Source organism: Trachemys scripta, chromosome 11, assembly GCF_013100865.1.
Source record: "Trachemys scripta elegans isolate TJP31775 chromosome 11, CAS_Tse_1.0, whole genome shotgun sequence".
Taxonomy (NCBI): domain Eukaryota; kingdom Metazoa; phylum Chordata; order Testudines; family Emydidae; genus Trachemys; species Trachemys scripta.
This window is the reverse complement of record NC_048308.1, coordinates 39,527,832-39,551,016: the sequence shown is the minus strand read 5'-3', so window position 1 is coordinate 39,551,016 and position 23,185 is coordinate 39,527,832. Positions and strand designations below refer to the sequence as shown.

General features: G+C 42.7%; 1 protein-coding gene across 2 annotated transcripts in view; it reads left to right on the top strand.

Annotated features, from left to right (window-relative positions):
- Positions 1-16,328, top strand: part of CIR1 (corepressor interacting with RBPJ, CIR1) — a 35,535-nt gene extending 19,207 nt beyond the window's left edge. For both annotated transcript variants that reach the window (XM_034785990.1, XM_034785989.1), the window contains exons 8-10: positions 11,287-11,393; positions 12,939-13,024; positions 14,736-16,328. In XM_034785990.1, coding sequence (XP_034641881.1) covers positions 11,287-11,393; positions 12,939-13,024; positions 14,736-15,450 — 908 coding nt within the window. In that variant the 3' untranslated portion in view covers positions 15,451-16,328. The remainder of the gene's footprint in view (positions 1-11,286; positions 11,394-12,938; positions 13,025-14,735) is intronic.
- Positions 16,329-23,185: the final 6,857 nt, after the last annotated feature.

Below are 23,185 nucleotides of genomic sequence, written 5' to 3'. Positions count from 1 at the left end.
GAGTCATGAGGGTCGCTCGTTGGCATAGGCTTAGCGCAGGAGGCGCACTGCTTGAAGCCGGGAGCGTTGGGCATGAGCCCGGGCCCGCGGCCGGGGGAGAAAGGGGGAGACGACCCCCTTAACCCCCTGAACTACAATACAACTATAACAACTTTAAAAACTATTTAACTATAAACACTAGAACTACAACTATAACTATAACTCTGAATGATCAAGTAAGCTAGGGAGAGTGGAGAACAGCTACGCCGCGCTCCACAGTTCCAACGACCGTCAGGGGCGGTAAGAAGGAACTGAGGGGGCGCCGGGTCGGCTGGGGTATATATTCAGCGCCATGAAGGCGCCACTCTAGGGGGCTCCACAGCCGACCCGCCGGTGTTGCTAGGGTAAAAATCTTCCGACGATCGTGCACGCGGCGCGCGCACACCTAATGGAATGGATATGAGCAAGCACTCGAAGAAGAACAAGGGGTTATAATAAAACACCAGACTTAGTTTCATATTTGGATGACTTCAAGACTGTGATCATTGCATGTAAAATAAATGAGCATTTAATTCCACTGGAGAAAATGGATGCCTTCACACACCTGCGATAGTGTAATAATATTAAATTTGGAATGAAAATTGTTAGAGATAGAAGAATCACAACTGGCTCAATTTCTTCTAAAAACTTAGAAGCATCACTGGAGAAGTGAAACTCTGATTGCTTCAAAAAGCAGTGAACAACATGGTACTTTTAATACCAATTTTTGTTTCCTAGCAGATAAAAATCAGTTAGCATCAATAGGAAAGCAGAATTTAATTCTGTGCTCTACTTAATCTGGAATAGCGTTTTATTAAGAAAAAGTTGTTTAATGTGACTACCATGAAAATTCGTGTAAAGAGTCATCTGTATTTAGGTACCATCAGAAAATGCATAGAAAATAAAACCCTCCTTAAAGATCTGCAGCTGAGCACTTTGATTGTAAACAATCAAAATCTTCACTTAGCCTGGGCACCAATCAGATTTTAGATTAATCCCAAATTCATGCTTCAAAATTCTCAATATTTTGGTTTATGGGCATTAAATATACTTGGGTTTTATAAAAGCATGGATGAAGTCACTGAAGACATGTTTATCTTTATGTCAATAAGACCACTTCCTTTCCCCTCAAAAAAGAGAAACCTTAAATATCCTCCCAAATATAGTCTTTGGCAAAAGCATGGCTGATTATATTGGCCTTGTGTCTTGTCAAACCAACTTGGGAGAGAAGTGAGCAATGTAGAGGTTCCCTCATTGAAAATACCATATCTTTAGCATTCTCATATTTAAATCGAGGGGGTTGTTAGCTCAAGTGCCTCAGCTGATCTCAGTTGCTATAATATAATGTAAGGATGGGTAGTCACTCAGGTAACCAGGACTCCAATCCAAGCCATGCAGACCACTGGTTTAACTTTCTCATTATCTTTAGTACTGTTTTGCAAGATAGCAAATGTTCTCTCTCTCCAAGCCCAACAATTCTCTACTGCTTGGTTCTGTTAATGTTTCATTTGTCAGGCCCCCCGATAACTGGTGTTACATTGATCGCAGTTTGAAAACAAGCAAATACTGATCCTAATAGCTCAAACTATTGCTGTTAATTGCATCCAGAAGCAAATTTGAAGCCAGTGAGAAGCACCACTAAGTGGGCAGTCATGTTTCACGTTGGATGAAATCTGAGAGAAAGAGTTAAGGGAAGCTTTGTTGATAAGTAATCGATTCTAGAGATGACATACACATGGATCATCATGGCATGGTCTGCATCAGAATGGAAAAATCTGTCTCAGAAAGTAGATGAAAATTAGCACTTCTGGCCATAGCTGTTACCAGGCCTTGTAAAAGCAGTCAGGGATCCAACAGGGCTTCACCCACCCAGTTTGTGTGTCTTTATGACAAAAGGTGAGCAAATCCCCTCTTTCAAGAAATCAACTCTACCATCTCCTGGATGTTTCCCCCCATCAACCGCCATCTTCTGTGGATTGAGCCTCATTTAGGACCCAATCTCAGATGTACACTGGGAGAGCTGAGACACTGCCCTCTCGAGGCCTGATATTAAAAAGAGGGACTGAGTGTAATCAGCAGATGGGTGACATCGCAGCCCAAACTTCCTTGCTATATGAGGGATTTTACTTGCATATTGAACAAGAAACCTAACAGGTTAGAACCTTCGGCACTGCATGCAAGAGAATGCTTGGAACAGAGGAGCTATTGCCCAATGTATTATCTGGGTCTTCTCTGAGAGAATGGAATAGAGGATGGGATTTTCAAAAGTGAGTTAAAAACATATGTCCCATTGACTTGTCCCTACCTGACCCTACAGTCCTCACAGATATTTCATCTTTGTCCATTGCCAGGGGGAAAATCCTCAGAGTTGCCTCCATAACTTACCCTAGAATCCTTTGAAAGTGGTTGTAGATTTGGTTATCAGAATACTCAACGTATTGGCAACGGTGTTTGGCTAAAACCTTCACAGTAACCTTCCCCAAAAAAGGAAGGTTAGAGACAGGGCAATTATTGTCAAGATTCTCACATCAAGAGACAGTTTCTTAAACAATAGCCCCCTAATAACTGCTTATTGAAGAAATTTTTGGCTTTCTGCTCTCCCCCAAAGAAGCACTAACTAGCTTCACCAATAATAGTCAGTATCATCCCACTCAGTTTAACCACCCATGAGAAACACTGACCCAAATAGAGGCTGTAATCTGAAGTTCATGAAGCACTTCCAGGACCGCAAAGGATAAAACTAATTTAAAGTCAAGGATAAAAGACGTTGCACTTACTATTTTCCCCCACAGTGGGTATGAAAATTACTCCATCAAAGTGCATATCTCATCTGAACTCAGTCTTTTCTGTGAGGTAGTAGAAAAGTTCTGAGTGAGAAATACTCAACTCTGTATTAGTGGAGGTAGCCCAGATTCATTAGGTTGTCTTGACCTGGAACATTTTTGCTGACTGGGACTTCATTGTCCTTGTGGTGGAGTGAAGAAGAGCTCTGCTTTTATCTACATCACAGCCATTACCTAAATTCAAAAATTCTGTCCTGTGATCAAGCTCAGATTGTGATTTCCACCACTAGTGCTAAACTTTCTTCTTTCTCCAATGACACAAAGGGAGGGGGACATTTGAGAGTATTTAATGGTAGAGACTGAAAAAGTGTGTTCCAAGAAGCTGCTGGGTAGAATAATTCATTGGTTTTTACGGTATACCCCCTCCAAGAATTTTAAAGTCTAGCTACTTTTCTTTAGTCTCCAAGGACAGACCAATTAAAACAGGTCTTCCACCTCAAACCGTGAGCCCTGACCGCCAACCATAAGAAGCAGTGTTCTGGATCTCTAATTCAAACTCCAAAATAAATCCAATGTGGGGCTAACTAGGTATCTTCAGTGAAAGCCCACCAGAGAGATGGCCCTTGGTTGTTAAGAGCTCTTGAGTCAATCTAGAAGAGTTTGTCTTCATAGTCAATGAAGACACCCAGAACAGCAAGACTTTGACTTCAGATTTGACAATAATATGATCAACTCATCCAGGTGCACTCATCCTGCACAGCTCAACACTTCTTCTCATTGCAATCCAGTCCAGGGACTCCTACACTTGCCTATGTAGTTTTTGACCAATAGGATTGTCTAGTTTGTAAACATAGGTTGCAGAGTTCACATTGAATAGGTAATCTAGTAAATCCTTGTCTTTTCTTTAGAAGTTGCTAGAGGGACTAGGTCTAAAGCTTGACTGATGATAGTTATCTATTTCCCTCCGTGAAATATAAGAGCATGTTCCTAGAATCATTGCAGCATAGGAAGCAAAGTAGAACAGTGCTGTAGGTTTAGTCCATCTGAAAAATGCAATTTTGGAAATATTATAGTAGCATGTAGTCTCAGGTACTCTTTAGATAGGGGAGAGTAGACAGCTTGCTTTTGCCAAACCTTATTACAAAAACAGTGCATTATTCAAAGGATACCATCTCACAGGTGGTTAGTTCTTAATCAGATCCATCAGCATATATCTATGGAGGCTCTATAATGATGAATCTTAGGGTTGTTCCTTTTAGAGTAAAAAGAACACACATTTAAATTAGAAACTGTCCCAAACCAGAACCCCCATTCCAGCTCCCTTCACCTGTGTGAAGTCAGCATTGCCACACTGTTTGCCATTGCTGGTCTCTTTCTAGTTCGGCACTCTGGATCTGTGCAATGTTCATGCCCAAACTTGAGGAAGGGTTTGGATCTGAATTTCTTGGTCCATCTCTAATCTAAACAATCTGTGCTTTGGTAAAATCTGCAATATATGCAAACAACTGGGGTGCACTAAAATGTGGCTAATGTTAGAAAAGTGACTGTAAAATGACACCTGTTAGCCTATGATCAGTGACTTCCCTATCAAATTGTCTGTTATGAATCAATATTCAGTAAATGCCACTACTGTGCAAGCATAACATGATGTCTGAAAATCAGTTACTGTAATCTGCCCCTGCCTCTGGTGGGAATGAGTTATGCTTTCACTGCCTCTTATCTCAACACTTTCAATAGGAGTCTAGAATCAAAACTTAGTTGGTAACTTAATTGATTGCACGCAGCAGAATAACTCAGCTTGGTCTTCTGCAGTGCTGACAGAAATGAAAGCTTTTGTCAATCAACTAGCCAGGCATAATCAAGACAATGCATCAAGAGCAGATAGGAGAAATAACAAAGTGCCGTTTTTGGTAGTCACTAGTGACCATAAGATTGATTCTGTTCATGCTACAGTTTTAACTACTCTAGCAACAGCTATATTTGAAGTTACAGGTGACAATCTCAAGTCTCAGGATTTTTAAACATCAACCACACTTTAATGAGTAATTTCACGAGACAAAAGTTAGGGCTGTTTCCAGACACCTTCCCCATGTGGACTTTATGGGATATCTGACTCTCTGAGTAGGAGCTGAATCTACAGTTAAGGAGCCAAACAGTGATATTTTGCTAGCACAGTGCTTCTCGCTAGCAGACCTTCTTTGGGTGCAGGGAGACTGATCAAAGGCTGGAGCGGCCTCTTTGTTGGTGCTTGTGACTTCCTCTCGTCAAAGTTGCTGGCCTTATAGGATCTGGAACGTCACTCTTACCCCTCAGGTAGCTTGTCGACCTGAAAGACTAAGGGTGTCAGCTTTACCCTTGATTCTTATGGTTGGTGAGCTTCACTCACTCCTTCTTGCAACATCTTCCCCCAAGGTCTTTGGGCAAGTCCAGTGTAAAAGCTATTTTGGAGCCATGCAACTTGATCCAATTACATCTGAATTAGGCCATCCTTAGTGATCATCAACTTGGAAAAGTTCCACTTAAATCAGCAATTTAAAATATATTTGATGTTTGCGTACCAGAGACTGACATCAGCAATTCCTCAAACTATATCAAAAATCTGGATACAAATGACCACTTTGGAGGAAGTTGGCATGGAAGTTGGGTGTAAAGGTCCTGCATCACCAGTTTATGGAAAGTTAGACATAAAAATCCTTTAAAAACAGCTGATTGCTAGGACCCCTTTTCAATAGTCACTCAATTTGTTGATTTTGATATTGATTTGATAGTTGTTGCTTGCTTTTTTTTTCTTTTTTTTTTTTTCCCCTCCTTATGTATTACTGTAGCTCCCAGGAACCCTAGTCATGGACCAGGACTCCATTGTGCTAGGCACTGTACAAACATAGATCCTAGTTCATTTAATATTATTAATAGTAGCTTAGTTTTGGTTACATTTTATTTTTGTTTCAATAAAATTTATAAAACTGATACTGAGTCTCACAATTCTTGCAATTAGCAACATATGTCCAGACCATTTGAGGACCTGGCAGGATACCTACCAGTCAACGCAGAAGCCTGACAAGCTCCACTTAATTAGCCTTTGGTTCTCACAGCTGCAAATTACTAAATAAATACATCACCAGCACCTGAACTAGAACCAAGTCTACAGATCCAAAAAATATAGGCCTCTAAGACAGAACAATCTCTCCATTACCTGGCAGCTACAGAGAGGATTCTTATACTTACTGCAACCAGCCATTATTGGGTGATATACTCACTGTGAATGAGTGAGGATCCACACCATTCCCCCCCACAACACAGTACAGCTGCACAGCAGGGGCTTGTTGAGAATTTATCCCTGTTCCTGGGGTATGCTTTTATTCTGCAGCTTTAGAAACATAACATATGTAAGAAAACTTCAAGGCAGGACTCTATTTACAGTTTTCTGTTAACCCTCACTCAAGCTTCTTTTCAGTTTTATCCCCAGGACTTCCCTCTACGAGATTTCCTGTCCTCCTCTTAGCTCTATCATTTTAAAGAATAACTCAGCTTTTCTTTTTTTCTTCCTTAGTTGGTTCTAATGAAATTCACCTCCTCGAGCCACACAGCTCAATCAGCAAAATAGTTCTGCATTTCCATCCAGGGTCATAACATCTGGCATCCTGTCAGGGCCGGCTCTGGCTTTTTTGCCGCCCCAGGCAAAAAAGCCTCCGGCCGGCCGCCCCTTCCCCCCCGCCCCCCCAGCGCGGCAGGGGAGGGCGGCCAGAGCGCCGGGGGGAGGGCGGCGAGTCCCAGTCGGGGCTCCGCGCTCCCCGGCGGTGAGTCCCAGTCGGGGCTCCGCTGTCCCCGGCGGCCAGAGCGCCAGGGGGAGGGCGGCGGGCGGCAAGCCCGCTGCGGCTCCGCTGTCCCCGGCGGCCGGGGGGAGGGTGGCGAGCCCGCCTGGGGCTCTGCTGTCCCCGGCGGCCAGAGCGCCGGGGGGAGGGCGGCGAGCCCCGGCCGTGGCCCCGCTCTCCCCGGCGGCCAGAGCCGGAGCACCGCGCCGCCCCCCTCCAGATGCCGCCCCAAGCACAAGCTTGGTGGGCTGGTGCCTGGAGCCGGCCCTGCATCCTGTTTCACTCTGTCTGTCATATGCATGCTATAACTTTTCATCAGAAATACAACCATCGTTAATAACATTTTGTAATTTCAGAGCAATTTCTTCAAAGATAGCCTGAGCACAAGTTTGCAGTAGATTTAAATATATGGGAAATTTCAAGGGGTACTAACCAGACATTTTGGAGCTAATGGGATCTAGAACTCTGTTACACTTGTCAAAATTCCAAATGAATAATTTTTTACAGACTTATAACTTGGTTTGACCAGTTTTCTTCAAAGTTTGCAGAAAATTTTCCTTTGTCTTCTGAGCAAACCTGTCAATTTCAAGTCAAGCCAGTTTCGCTAACCAGAATTATGTGGAGTCTAAAAATAAGGATCATGTTTATTTGATATGTTTCAATTTATACAGACTAAAAAAGGGAACCTTTCCATATGCTGTAGGCACCTTTGATGTAACTTCAATGTAACACACCTACAGGTCTAATGTTGCTTACCTCCTTTAAGCGCTTACAATTCTAGTAGAACCTGGTTCCAACCTAAAGTATTAGATTGGTGGAGCTATGAGCATGGCTCCATAATTTCTTTTTAAAAAACAAAAAAAGTAGAAATTGTCTACATCTCTTACTAGTCTAATTCATTTTCTTTTCAGGTTTACCTTCCACTGGGTCTTATTTTTCCCAGCAAACTTCAGAACTTGCTGAATACAGTTAGTTTTCTCATGCTTTGAGAGAACAGAGATGTTTAAATACAGTTTGGGGTTTGTCTGATTCTTAGCAGTCACTGAAGTAACAAATCTGGCTTTAAATTCCAACCAAAGTCAATTGGAGCTTTGTACAAAAATCAATAGTAGGATAGATTCCCATAAGCTTTTTATGCAAAGAAGAAAATAGTGTGCTTTCTTTTCAATTATTATATGCAAAGTAGGCCAGAGAGCTATTTTAAAACTAAACAAGTTTATTCTTGGAAGACTCTGTCCCCACTTCTGAATTGTACCTCTCTACACCCTGGGGAATTCTGCACCAAAACATTCAAAATTCTTCGCACAGTATTTGAAAAACTCTGCAAAAATTTGCCTATTTTATTTGTCAAAATAACACAATGTAATCACACCAGTTTCAATTATTTTGGTAATTTATTTCAAAATATGTCAGCATGTATGTCGTAGTACAGACAAAAAAAATGCAAGTAATGTTTTTTTGACAAATAGATTCCTTACTAGGCATATTAATGCAGAACTTATTGTAATTCATTTGAACTACAATACGGAAACACATTTCCTGCACTCCTCAGAAGCAGTGCAAAGGCTTGGAGGAGTCAGGGGTAACGGAGGAGCTGAGGGAGGGGGAAGGACCGTGGAAGTGAACCTGGAGGGTTGCTTGGTGTGGGTGAGAGAAGTATGGAACAGGATTTTTTGGGGGGGAGAGAAGGGAGGAATTATTAGGTAGTTGGGGAGCCTCCCCCCATCCCAAGCCTCTCCCATTCAGTCAGGCACATCTGCCCATGTCCCTGCACTCCCCCTCCACCCCCATGTGGCCCTGCAGCACCCCTCCCATTCAGCGCCTGGCTCATTGCTGTCACCCCACTAGCTCATGAGTGCACTCCCCATCTGTTTCCCCCCCACTAGCCCTTCTGAAGCCCAGCCTAGGATCCCCCAGCAGCCCTGTGTGCCCCACTCTGTCTGTCCTAACCTGGCTCTGCGGGCAAGGTGCTGTGATGAATGCTGCTGGCTGTTCTGGGGCCACAGCGGCCTGTGGTGGGTGAAAGGTAGAACTTCAGCACTTCTTGGGCAGAATGTATTTTTTTCTGGAATTTTTTTTTTTTTTTTTTTTTTTTTTTGCACCAGACATGAATTCTGCATGTGTGCAGTGGTGCAAAGGTCCCCCAGGAGGAGTACTTAGAAGGCACAAGTTAAGCAGAGAGATCAAGGAGATGAGAGGGAAAGAGGGCTGTAATTCTCTGTTGCACCTCTCAGATCCTGAGCATATCTGTAGCATAAGACAGCTACCCCCCAAAGACTACTCTGACTAATGACAATTTTGAACAACCTCCTATGGCCCCTCTGCCAGTCTAGAGAATAGTTGGAGTGCTTTGAGCTCAGCCACATCTCTGCTCCCCATCTCTGACATGCCCCTGTGCCAAAGGCATCATGCTACTAGGTTTGTGCTGTCAGAAAAGCCCCTTAAGAGGATATTCCTTGGGGGAGTCAGGCAAACCAGTTCTGTGGCCACTTTACAGCAACTGAGCTAACAAACATGGAGCTCTAGCAGGCTATTTTATGGATGGCTAGGTAACTAGTAAAATCATGATATCACAAGCACCAAAAGAATTACAGTGATATTTAGTCAGATTGTTCAAAACTGGATTTTTTTTGCCCTTTTTCTTTTTTCCCTTAACACCTATTTAACTTCAAATGCCATGTGAGGAATTGGGAGATGAGATCTCTTTGCAAAAGGCTGAATAGCCCTATGGAGCCTGTGAGTGGATGGCTCAGAGAGCGCCCACTCTAGCTCATTAGTTCTCCAGCAAAAATAGGAAAGACAAAGATTTGGAATTGCTTATATTTCTACAGCAAAAGAAGGAAAACAGCGGAAAAAAATCTTAAGAATCTTTCAGACTTTTTTATATAATAAAAAACAAAATAGTATTTGCATTTATTCTCTCCCCACCCTCCTTTGGCGAAAATTTGGACAAGTTACCTATATTTGCTGTGTCTCAGTTTCTCCCATCTGCTGACTGGGGATAACTAGTTTTAATTCATTAATGTGCGTAAAATGTTGTGAGATCCTGAAGAAGGCAGAAGTTCTAGAATTACTATTTTATTCTGTCAGTTGGTATCTCTCTTCCATAGCCACATTTCATGTTTGCTAGCCTAGAAGTGTCCTCCTGGGCTTTAGTCTGATTAAACATTTTGATTTCTCTGCTATGGTGAAATTTGCCATCTGCCTTTTCATGTCTGTTGCCCTGGTGTGTCTGCCTTTCTCTCCCCCATTTTGAGGTCATTGTTTTGCCCTGTTTAGGCTATTGTAATGCCCTTTTTGTTTGTTTCCCTGTATGCATCATTAAAACTTCAGCTGGTACCAAATTCTGTTGCTAGGTTTCCATCTGGTATAAGCAGGTACCAGGATAATGCATCAGGAGCAGATATGGATAAGCGGAGCAAGGTTACAGCAGCAGTTCTGACTCGGTTACACTCTCTCTGCCTGTCACATTCAGAATTAGACTCAAGATGCTGCTCTTGACCTATAAATCCCTTCTGAATCTTGACCAGATTATGCTCTCTCTGGTCTGCTCACACCTACCCCTCCTAGGGCTGGCTCTGAGGTCATCATCTGCTGGCCCATTTGTCTCACTGGCACCTAATTATGCTGCAGAGTATGTCTGCCATTTCAGGTATTACATCTCTCTGAAAATGCCAGTCAAAAGGTATCCAGCATAGACACTGTTTCAGACAAACTTGAAGAGCAATATCTTTCCTCTTTGCATCCAATTGTTAATCTGATATTACAGATTGTGTAATTAAAATATATTACATTAGTAAATTTCTTTAAGGTTTGATGGCATACTGAGATGCTACATATGTTGAATTACTGGTGAATGGCCTGTATCGGTATGATTCATCTACCTTTTACCTAATAAATCATAACAGCTCTTTCACAGGCAATAATTATATGTTTTGTTTGCGGCTGTAGATAGCCTTTTTGGTATGGCATAGTCGCCCCGTCTCTGATCTGTACAGTGACAAGTATGCACAGAAATGCTGAGGAGTTAGAACTCACATTGACACTCTCCTCAGTCAGTATTTAAAACTAAAAAAACAAAACTGAAAGAAAATGTAAACAAGGTGATCAGTACATGCATATTATGTACCTCTGGTCTCGATTATATTTTAGAAGAAAAACAGTCTTTGGTACAGGGCATTCTTTACAAATTATTTCAGAAAAGTCCAATTACTAAATCATAAAAAATGTATGGGAAAGTTTTAAAATGTGTATTGTATGATTATGAAAAATGCTACAATGTCCTCTTAAAAGTGTGGTTTCTTATTGCTTTTGGAGAGAGGAAGTATTAAAAAATCTTGAAGTTAATATGGCTGTTCTAGGCTTCCTATATTTTTTGTACTACAGTCAAAAGCATACAACCAGACAATACCTAAATATATTGTTTTCAACATGACAAAGTTACATAAGAAGAGAATCCCCTTGCACTTAAAGAAAAATGCAATTATTTTCTATTCTGAATCTCCAGACTGCTGTTTTAGAAAATCATATCTGATTATTTGCTCAGCAGAAGATTATTGAGTTGATTTAGCTGTGATTTTACTTAACAAAGCTTCAACTGAATTCCTACTGTGGAGTCCAAAAAAGGTAGAGAGATATAAATGATACATTCAAACTGTGATTTTTGTGAACAGGGCCATCAATGCACCCCTCAGAGCTAATAGCGGAGATGAGAAACAGTGGGTTTGCACTGAAACAAAATGTACTGGGGAGAAACTTGACCGCAAATGATCCATCACAGGTAATGATCTTTTTATCAGTAAGCTGAAAATGTCTGTAAATCTAAATGTGATTGCTTGTGAATTGCGACTTAACATTTTTCCAATATGCATATCCATAGGAAAGCTGGATAGATCCAGCAGTGGAAAATATCTTGAAACTTATTGTGTTTTGCTGCTTAGTTTTAGCCAAAGTGACAAATCTGAAATGATTTTTTTTTTAAGGCCACAGTTTAATAAATTAAATGTCTCCCCTGGATGACTAGAAATTGAATATCTCCCAGAGGGGATGATTTGGGCACCTGCAACATACATCTGATGTGATACTTGCTGCCTGCAGCCTTACCCCTGAACTGGCTTTGGATGAAACCAGAGGAAAGCATGCAAAAAATAACTCTCTATTTAAAGCTTTTTATCTTAATTTATTTTTATTATATAATTTTTATTTACAAGACTTTAAATATATAATTGTATTTATTTAGACTTTCATATAGTGCCTATTCAGATTTGTAGGTGCTTTAACAAAAATGTGAAGTACGCAATTTATATACACTATCCAAAATAGCAAGCCCACCATAAAGCAATTTCACTCACATAGCAAGATAACTGAACCACCGGGCAACCAAGTGGCGGGGGTGGGGATGGGGACTTGCAGAGCAGGGACTGGACCGTACCTCGTAACCCTTCCTAAAAAGCCTGAGTAAACAGACAATTGCTTGTGTCCCTTTTTATATACATAAGCAGCACTCTTTGCCTTTACAGGAAATTATGTACTCAGGAGACAATCTAGTTTATGGGATAGTGTTAAATGTGTTGCAAAGTTCTCACCAGTTTTTTAGAAAAGTCACATATGGAGAACTTCTGTCCTAGTTTCTGCCCTCTCATTGCTCATGTATTATTAAAATTTAAAATGTGAAGAGTGAGAAATTGGATATTCCAGATGCATATAATTTGAAAGGAAGGGGGGTCTTCTAAAATTCCTAAATTTAAATCTGACCTGATTTTTAGTATTGTTGTTGTAGTGGGTAGAAAATACAATTGCAACTTATTGTATTTTGTATAGCACATTACAGACAATAATTTAAGCATCATGACACACTTGTGAGGTAGATGGGTAGAACACCCATTTTTCCAATGAGTAAGCTAATGTAGAAAAAGGTTAAGTGACTTACCTAAATTTCTTTGTGACTCAGTGGGACTTGCAGTCTCCCATCCACCAACCAGTGCTTTCATCTCTTACACTAGACAGAACTCAAGAAAGCTTTCTCTAAATGACTTAGCCTGTGGAAACATTATAGTGTTCACATTATGGTGCTATATGGTTCCTGTACTCTGGCACCCAACTCCTTTTAAACCCAGTATAGATTCCCTCTTTGTAGCAAGCTAACTGCTTATCTTCTCAAGGTTGCTATATAGGGGGTGTATGTGTGTGTGTGTTTATATACATAAAATCAAATTCTCACACACCTTTTAATGTTCATAATATTTTAATATAGGAATCATGAATTTGAAATGCCACCTTATTTTTATGTAAGGATATGGTATCTTATTACTTTTTCTCTTCATAGGAATTTGTTGCAAGTGAAGGAGAAGATGACCCAGAAGTTGAATTTTTAAAATCACTGTCAACTAAACAAAAACAGAAACTTCTGAGGTACTTTTATCGCAGTTGCATGGCACCTACTCCTATGAGTTTAACAATATATAGCCAATAGCTTTTAACTACAGTTTTCCATCTACTAAAAAAAATCAATTTAGATTAATCTACACTTGACTACTACACTTCGTATTATGCAGCGTGCTTATCCAGCATTTTGTAATCCAATTGTAATGCAGTTCTAATGGCTTTGTTTTCATTTTTATTTCATATTTAACTTTGAATGCTGTGACACACTCTAACATTGTATATGCATTGGTTCACAGAGGACAATGTCAATTGCTATTTTAAAATATTATTTTATACTCCATTGTTTACCATGCCCTCTTCCAAGATTGAAAATTAAATTTCTTTCCTTATTGATTTTTGCACTTGGCAAAGCTTGACATACTTCCTTTGTTCCTAAGGGAGCTAAACGTAACCTGTCTTCTGTGCATCAGCATCAGTGGTGGTGTTCCAGTTTACCAAAACCCTAGGATTAGGATTAGCCAGCAGAAGGCGCGCAGGATATTTTTGTAGTTCCCAAACAAAGTTTGTTTTTTCTCTGCTGCTGCCTTGTTGCTTTCGTATGCTTAAGGAGAAAGGAGGTTTTACATTTCTTCTCTAATTTTCTGTGTCCTTATTAACCAATTTTGAATCACTGGCTGATAGACCACACATATTATTTAAATATAATAACCTAAAGAAAAGTTAAAAGAGCACTGTGTGAGCATTGTGAGGTCCAAAAATGTAATTAACTTTAAGGAAAGAAAACAGTTTACACTATTTATGAAGGATAATTTTTTGTGTGTGTGTGTGTGTATATATATGTGTGTGTGTGTGTGTGTATAAATATATATATATAATATATATATATATACACACACACAAAATTATATATATATGGTTTCAATCATTTAACCTTTAATAATTTTGTTTGGTTTTCTAATGTCCCAAACACACTGTTTAAATTACTGTATATGTTTAAATGCTCCAATTTAGCAAAGTATTTAGGTCCTCAGTGATTTTAAACTTCTTAATTTGTTTTAAATCCAATGAAGGCAGTCCTAGGTAGCATGTCAAATTTAGTGGCTGACTCATGGATAAGAATTAACAAAATAAAGAGTGACCAAGGGCTTAAAATTACAAAACTGGACAAAAGCAGTTGAAATGAAAATGAGCACTTTTGCTTGCCTGATAGAACAGTGTACTGTTGACTAGACATTTTACACCTCTGTTTATGACTGAATAGATGATAGCATTCTCCAGAAAGCTGTTAACATTGGGGGGAGATTTTTAAAGGCACATATAGCAGATAGGCTCCTAACTTCCATTGAGGGTCATTGGGAGTTGGGCACTTAATTGCTATTTGTGCCTTTGAAAATTTTCCTTGTTATATTACAGAATCAAACTGGTTGCACTACCAGTTGTAAGGCCCAGTTCACATTTCTTACCCTCACCTTCCTAAATTTGGTCCATTAGAAACTACTTCTTTGTAGTTCTGAGGGAGGGCTACAGGGGAGCTACATTTTAAATACTCAGTTTAGTTTGAGATCAGAAATTTAAAAATATTTTATTGAAACAAAAAATTCAACACACTTTGTAAGAAAATGTTGCGTGTTTACTGCGTACTATCGTCTTAAGTCTTGACTGCACAAGAAGGCAGTGGTGCTACATTTTTAACTATCTTTAAATGCTTGATTATTCTTTTTTATTTTCAAAATAAAAGGAAATTGGATCGTCTGGAGAAGAAAAAGAAGAAAGATAGAAAGAAGAAAAAGCAGCAAAAGAAGAAAAGCAAACGTAAACACAAGAAACATAAGATCAGCTCCTCTTCTTCCTCCTCCAGTGAGACTTCAGTTAGCAGCAGTGATAGTGAGACTGACAGCAAAGCCATACAAAAGAAGATGTATTCTAAGAAAAGAAAGAAAGACAAGTTTTCAGAGGCTAACAGCAGTGATTCAGAAGGGAAGGCAAAGACTAAGAAGGAAAAACTTTATGAAGAACCCTCCAGTAGTCACGGTAACAAGGACAAAGACAGAGAGAAGTGTAGACTTTTAAAACAAGATAGTTCTGGGGAGAACAACAAATGGAGCTCCTATGAGAGTGAAAGAAAGTCCAAAAGCAGAAACCAGAGCACAGACAAGAGAGAAACTGAAAGAAATGAGAGGGATAGCAGAAGCCAAAGCAAGGATGAGAGAAGGGGGAGAAGCTCTTGCACAAGTCACAGCAATTACAGGCAAAGGCAGATAAGAAGAAGACCAAGTCGAAGCCCCAGTGAAGAGTGGCACAGGAAAAATGAAACCAGAAGCCACGGCACAGATGTGTACAGAGAGAAGAAATGTAGAGAGAGCTGTGGAGACAAGTGCAGTAAAGTGGACCATAAGGAAAAAGGCAGAAACAGCAGAAGTAGAAGCAGAGAGAGAGACAGAAAATATAGATAGTATGGGTAACAAGTGCAAACACATCTTCCTTTTCATTGAATATCTTTAACCAGGGCTTAGTCATGCATTGCTTTCCTTCCAAGAAGTCACTTTTCATTTTCCAATTCTTGTAAATTCTCGTGTCCTTCAAAACAGCATCAACTCCATTCATGATTTGGGGATATTTGTAAGTTAGATATAAATATTATGGTATTTTTGTAGAAATATTTTTGTTGGTGAATGTTTCTTGTATTTGTGTAACAAGCCCTAGACTGTTTGTAAATTATACTTCCTTTGTTCAGAAATATTTTTAAAATACCAGTACATGATGTGTTAACATTCTTTAGAGTATTATTTCTTCTTGCTTATGAGATGTAACAATTTTGGAGGGGCAGGGGGTAATTTTGGAAGAGTCCCAGGATTTGTATAATGATGCCAAACATTATTTGACATAGTTCAGGAAAAAAATCACTGCTTCAGACCTCAGATTAGATTATTTTTGTACTGAAACTTTTTCAGAGGTTTCATATAAGAGGGCAATTTCACCTGTTAAAACAACACAGACATAGTTCCACATAAGTGTATAGCCAACATTTTTTGACCTCCTGCAGTGTCTAACTTAATCAGGGCTATCTAAGCATCTTGAACCCCTATTGGTATGTGCCAGTACAGTGTTGTTGTTGTTCAAGAATTTCTCAAGACATGAAAAGGATATTCACCCTTTCAGCTGTTTCCAAGATATCTCCTGTGCAATAGAATGTTAAGGCAAATGCTCATTCTTGTGTTGTCATGCAGCAGTTTGACTTTTATTTTTTCTTAATATTTGTGGGATTCCCCCCCCATATGCCATGAGGATGAACTACCTTAATAAACTGTTACTTTCTATAAGCAGTATGAATCGCCTAATTTTCCAGAGTCCTAAGTCATTTCAAAGGCACAGGCAGGAAAATAACATGCTTTTTTGCTGCAAAGAGAATGGTGTCTTTATGGTTTTTAAGAACATAGAAAATGCTTTAGTTACCAGTGAAATGATAAAATGATGCAATCAGACTCAGGAAAGCAAGTTTTTCCCCTCTTCACAACAAATGGAGGGTTGTAGTTCTTAAACTGTCCCACCTGTACATCTTAAAACTGCCAGACAGAAGTTTTTAAATATCATATGGAGTTAAAATGCTATAGAAGTAATTTGACCTTTAAACACCTTTGTTTGAAAGTTTTCACCCTTTAAAACATGTCAGGCTTTTCTTCTTTAAATACTTTGGACCAGCTTACCCCTTAGGCCCTTGGCAGTGCTGATATAAATGGGAATTGAGGGCACTCAGCACTTGGAAGGATTGGGCCCTAAATAAAAGCTGTCATTTAAAAGGGACAAGAGGCAAGATTTGATAAATTTGGAGGAACATCTTTAACCAAATAAACCAAACTGTTGGGAGAAATGTTGGGACTCAGTCTGACTGCCCCTTGGTAGGATGCAACCTTTTAAAGCATATTCCATTTGACTCACAGCATATTAACAAAGTACTCTCAGGCACATCCACCTAAATATTGGGGGTGAGGCACCAACAGAACCAGGCACCTTTGCTACCAAGTGGCATTTACTTTGTTTCAAAAAGTCTGTAAAACACTGAGCACCAGACTGGGGGGGGGGGAAACCCACATAGCAGCCTGTATACAAGGTAGAAGCCAGGGTTGCTCTCTCCAATGTTTGGGTAGTTGGGGAAATAGCCTGTTTCATCATTTAAACGGTGTGTTTTGAATCCAATTTGAAAGAGCATAAGGAATAACAACCAGCAGGATGTGCTTCTGCTCTTCTCTCTGAAGAGCTCAGTCTGTCTCTCCATGAATGCACAGTGTATTTTGTTGCACATGGCAGACAGCGCCTTGGATCTGTACTAGTGGCTTGCCAGCCTTGCAGCTTGGCTGTAATACAGCTGCTAACTTTCTGGTGCACATAGAAGGAGGAAGGGCTCAGCCCCTCTATTTGTAGTAGGCATTTGTGTATGCTGTGTGTGTTTGATTTCTGTTTGCAGGAAGTTGGTAAAGTGTATCCTGAGCGTCTGACACTGCCTTTGTGCGTGCATGGAGCAGGTATTAGTCTGTGGTATGTATCTGTTCGGCTGGCTGTTCTGTTTTGTCTGCAACCTGGAAAAGACAGAAACAAGCAATGCAATCTTGGAAATACTGGGTAAGAGGCAGCATAGGGCAGGTTGAGAAATCCGGTATTTTTCTTAGTTAAACCGCTCTTCTGCAGCGAGCAAAGGCAGCTGTGGGGAAGGATTCACTCTGGGTCAGGCGATGAGCCTTGTGGCCCTTGGCATTTTCTTTAGCCCAGTCCAGACTGAAAACCCAAGGGAGGGTCTGGGAGCAGCCCCAGCTCTGTTTGCCAGGCCTGCTCTTTGGAAGGGCCTGATTTGCTTACCCCAGGAGATAGAGCTTTTAAAGGAGGCAGCCAGGGTGCCGCAAACCTAGCGCAAAGGGGCCAGGATTCCAGAGCGGCCTGTTGCCGAAAGCCTGGAGGCAGCAGCTTGTGCGTGGCCTCCAACCCCTGCGGGGCACGAGCAGACCTTCATTGTTCGTGCTCAGAGCGGAGGGAGCGCGCTTGTGCGCCTGCCCTGGGCATCCACGGCACCTTCTACTCCCGCCCCGGGGCTCCAGACAGACCAGCGCGCGGGGGCCCCTAACGCTGCAGCGCATTGGCCCGCCCGAGGCCCCCGAGCCGCCTGCGCGCCCTGGGGAGTATCTCCCCGCTGCTACTGCGCGCGCAGGGGATGGTGGAAACGGCGCGATTTGACACTAGCGCGTTAGCTCCGGGAGGAGGTGCTGTTGGCTCACGAATGGCCGGGATGTCATCTCCCGTTTGCAGCAGGGCAGGATTAACCCTGGCGCCGGGCGCAGGATGAATGGCTGGTCGGTAAGTCCCCAGCCCTCGGGAACCACTTGTGCATAAGCCGGCAGCGAATTCGCTTAACCCGCAACATTAAAGGCAGCTCCCCTGTGAGGCGCGCTAGGCAGCCTGCGGAGGCACTCCCGCTGCGCGTGAACTCTGGGCTGGAAGTAACTCGGTTCCGTGGTAGGAGCAGGGGCCCGGGGGCTCGCCAGCTGATCCGCGCTCGTGAGCCGATCGCATGGAGGAGGGGGCACGAACAATGCCTACGGCCCTGGCGCTGCAAAGTCAGTGGGTCAAAGGGCGAGTCTCCCGCTGTCTCCCCGCCCCGCGTTCTGCAGCCCCCTGACGGGCGGGGTGTTAGCCGGGGCCCGTCATGTCTGGGAGCCCCCCCCCCCCCCCCCAGCGAAATCCCATCCCTGGGGCGGGGAGTTAGCCGGGGCCCGTCCCCGCGGGCTGCGGGCAGACCGCGCCTTGCCCCGCCTCAAGGAAAGTTGTGGGAAGTTCGGCCGCGAGGCGCTGCTGTAAACAGGCGAGTCCTTGCCGGGGGACCCCGCGGCTTGCAGCAGGGCCGGGCAGCGGGGCACCGTGCAGAGGAAGGTCCCCACAGAGGGGAAGCTACGCCTGGGGAGCCAGCAGGGCGCGGTGTTAACGGGAGCTGCAGTGGTCAGGCAGGAGCCCCTTTGTGATCAGCCAGAGCAGGAAGCCGCTGGCGTGTGGGAGCCCGGGCCGCTGTGACAGTGCGGGGCAGCCCCAATGCCGCCAGAGGAGGGGCCGCCCCTCCAAGGACCTGGGGGGGGGGGGTGTCAGACCTGAGCCCCTCGCCCCGGGGAACTCGGCCAAGCCTGGAGCTGCTGGGGCCACCTCTGTGCTTCGAAGGCGTGCCCGGAGCCGCCCCCTCGGCCCATGCACTCCCGCGGGAGCCAAGCCAAGGTGTTGGGGAATAAAGTGCCCCAGGAAGAGAATAATCGTCTCCTCCTAATAGGTCCCCCCGGGCTGCAGCCCTGTCTACACCCTCAACTGCAAGCCCCGGGCTGCTAGTCGGGGGTAGAGACGGGCCCCAAGGTTCAAGCCCCTGGTCAGTCTTTGCTCCTGGGAGGTGAGTTTTCCCGGGGTGGTTGTGGTGCGACCTGATTCTGGAGATGTAGCCCCGCACGCGGGGCGTAGCGAACAGGTGAGTGGCCCGTCCCGTGTCAGCTGCTCACGGCGCGGCGGATTCCAGGGGTGAAAAGCGTCTTCCGCTTTAATTTCGGCACGTCTCCTCCTGTTTGTGTTGTAACAATGGAGAGGCTTAACTTGTCATGGAAACGTGTTAATTAGGTGTGGAATGACAGTGATCAGCAGGGAAACAGGGCGTTTTCCATTGTGCTCCCATTAGCCAGAAGTGTACATTATGGTCAAAATGGAGACTTGGCCCTTGCCCCTGGGAAATAACCACAAGTGCAAGGGCGCTACTCCGCAGCTTCTAGTATGGGTCGATTTTTGTTGTAATTTTAGGATGACGATCGAGTTAGCACTGTTGGTGTTCGAGTAACTCGGAGTACCGACATCTAGATCATATTTTTCACACTGCTCAAATTTTCCTTTAGCTCTTGGCGCTTGGAAAACTGATCGCTGAAATTTATGGCGAACGAAAATAAATTATTACTAATTGGAAAGTAAATAAACAGGTGACTCAGATCAAATTCCTGCTTGGATCGTTACAATAAATATCCCTGAAGGAAGCTCTCTATTTATGTTGTCATTGATTAATTCTCGCTACCTCATTTGATTTCGATTTAGAACGATTTGATTCTAATTTAATTAGCATGTAATTTGGATGTACATAATTACTGTAATTATGACATTCAGGTAAGGCAGCTTTAGGCTGAAAGGCAATTTCAAATTTTCTAGCAACCTACTTTGTACTAGGAAATGGACAAGGACTTTGCGCCCTGCTATCCAAGTAGTAATTAGCACATCTCTGAAACAGGCAGGGCTGGGGATTTGTATTAAAACACCAACACAAATTCAGCCGCATTACCCAGTGCAAAGGTAGCTGCATGCTACTGAAGAACATATTATTTTACTCCTTGCATGGTCACGGATGACCGAGTTCCCAAATACTAACTCCAGCCTAGCTCTGCACACGAGTCAAAGGCCGAGTGGCACCAAGATGCAGATCCCATTGGGGATTAAGGCCCCAAACCGCACATTAGGTGGACTTTTAAAAACCATACACGTGTGGACATGAGGATAGAACTAATTGGAAAGGGCCGCTCCTGCCCATAAAGTAATTGCACTGAATTAAGGAGGGCTACAGATCAGAGCAAGCGGCTCCGTTATGTTTCCTAGCCGGTTGGTTGCCTAGCTTGGGCGCCGGGCCAGCTCGGGGGTGGAAGGGCGAGGGAGCGGTGGCCCAGACCCGAACCAGGTCCCTTTTTCAGGTGCGTGATCTCTGCAGCCTGGCTCGATTTTTCCCTCCTCCTCTGGTAAGTTCGCTCATGAAACAATAGGACTAACTTGAACATGCGTCGTTTGTGTCTCCCCTGGCTGCTAAAGGCTCGGCGTGTGGCTGGAGGGACCTGTGCCCGCAGCCAAAGCTGCTGGGGGCGGTTCACCCTTGCTCTCGGGAATGAAGGACCAGGAGGATTGTTGCGGTACTTCCATCTGCCTTGTAGGGAGTTCGAATACATTTGAAATCCAAGTCTCTGCCAGAGGGCCGTTTATTTTAGCTTTACCTGTCCAACATGTCCAGCCTTGCACAGGTAAAAACTGACTCCAGCCAGGCTCACCCGCACGCCACGTAGCGAGGCGCTGAGTCCTTCTCGCAAGCGAAATGAGCAGGGATCTTTCTTGCACCGGCACAAAAGTCTTAGCGGTTCTGGGTTTGTGCCGAGGGGAGCGAAGCAAGTGCCGCCGTGCGCTCCTGAAGCTCTAGATGGCGCCAAAGAGCCACAGTTATAAGCGTATCTCAAAGGCATCAAGAGCGACTGTCAAACATAAAAGCAAATCAGAGTTTTCCTTTTTTTGTTAATGTGTTAAGAATGTTATTCCTTAAGAAAATTTGTAGCTAAATTATTCTCACTTAAAATAAACACTTAGTGTACCAATTACCCAAATGGGCGGGATTTCTGTAAGATTTCCTTCATCTGCATTTTGGGAGTGTAGCAGAAAATCTTCTTAAGTCAGCTAATGGCTGCAAATAAATTAGAGCTTCAATAAATAAAGTTTCCCTCTCAATTGAAATATTTAAACAAAGGTAAAAAATAACTGTTCATACACAGAGATGGCGTTCTATATTATCTCCTTAAACAAAAATATTCATTCTACCTTTACTACTTTTTATTTATTTAAAGGACTATAATAAACCCTGGGGGGCAGGAGCCACATCTCCGGTGAATCGGGAGCAGAGCGATCAAATGGCATTTAGCAATAGTTTTCTCTGATATTTTATCTTTAGTCTTCTTTAAATCTTGTTTCATGGGGTTAGCTACAAGATCGAGTATGGAAGCTAAGTCCCACAACGTGTACTGGTTGGAGGTAACCGTGCAGGCAAAATGTAAATTACTAATAGTCATAAAAGTCGCGTTCAAACGCGACCGAAACAGCAACGAATCTAAATCCTCTTTCAACTTCTCTGGCTCCCTTCCCATTAGAGGGTGACACACGTAAAAAAACGCTTCTCTGTGTCCCAATGTTCTTTTTTGCTCCCGGGTTTGCAGGCTCCCACTATAGAAATACCATTTAACTGTACTTGAAAAGAGTGAATCAGAATTATTTTTCGGTTCTCACTGTCTGTTCTTTATCCAGTCCTACAAAAGTTCTGTAGTCCCCAGACCATATAATTATCACCAACAAGTACTAAAGAATGGTGCCATTTATTTTTTAAAAGGTTACATGCTTTCTATTTTCTTGGTTAAACGAACCGGCTCTGCGGCCCAGAGTTGCTCCCTTCTTCATTTCTGGGGAGTCTGTAAATGATGGACGTTTTCTGACCCCAAGGGGCAAAGGCAATGCAAAGAGGTCCTTGATCATTGAGCTGAGAATTGTAACCCTGGCCTGGCAGAAACTGGACCTGGATGGCTTCCTTTGATGTGTTTTATTATGGATTGAAAACAAAGCTGACTTCTGCCCAACACCCAGTGAGAATGCATTCCTCGGAAACCCCAACAACTGACAAGGAGGGGAGTCATGTCCTGCAGCCCAGCAAGCGCACTGTTTATTTTACATCTGCCCGCCAGTGTCATCCTCGCCAGCTCCCATTGTCTCTCTCCCGCCTGCCCTAGAATAAAATACATCTAATACAGATCCTCTAGGCACTCCAGGGAAAGGGTGGTGTGGAAAAGCAAGAGGATTTTCCTTCATCTTCAGAGCGGTCTCGGTTTAAAAAGGGGGGATAAGGAAGACAAAAATAGGTCAGGAAAGGAGAAAAGAAAGTGGAGATAATCGATGCTTTTGAATAATTTAGGTCGGAAAAAAAATCAACTCAAGATTGTTTTTAAAAGGAATTGAAATTGCAGAAAGATTCCTTCTGTCAGTCCCTCAGCACCGCCGCTGAGCTACACTTGTGTGCATTTAAAACAAACGATGTAGGAACACGTTCAGCTAGTGTTTTGTGACTGTGTTGGGGAAAGTGAAATACCTTCTATTAATATTCACAGCAGAATTTTTTTATTAAAAAATCTTTGATTTGTGACTGACAGCACAATCCTTTTTCTGATTTTATTTGCGCTCTCTAGCTTGTACTGGCTTAAAATGTTATTCCTCCACTCTACACTAAATTAACTTTTTTTTCTTTTTAAATAGCGCAATTATCTCATTTAACCATTTTCTTTCTTTTTTTTTTTTTTAAAGAATACTGTGGCTGTTAAGTTGGTGGTCAGGAGACAA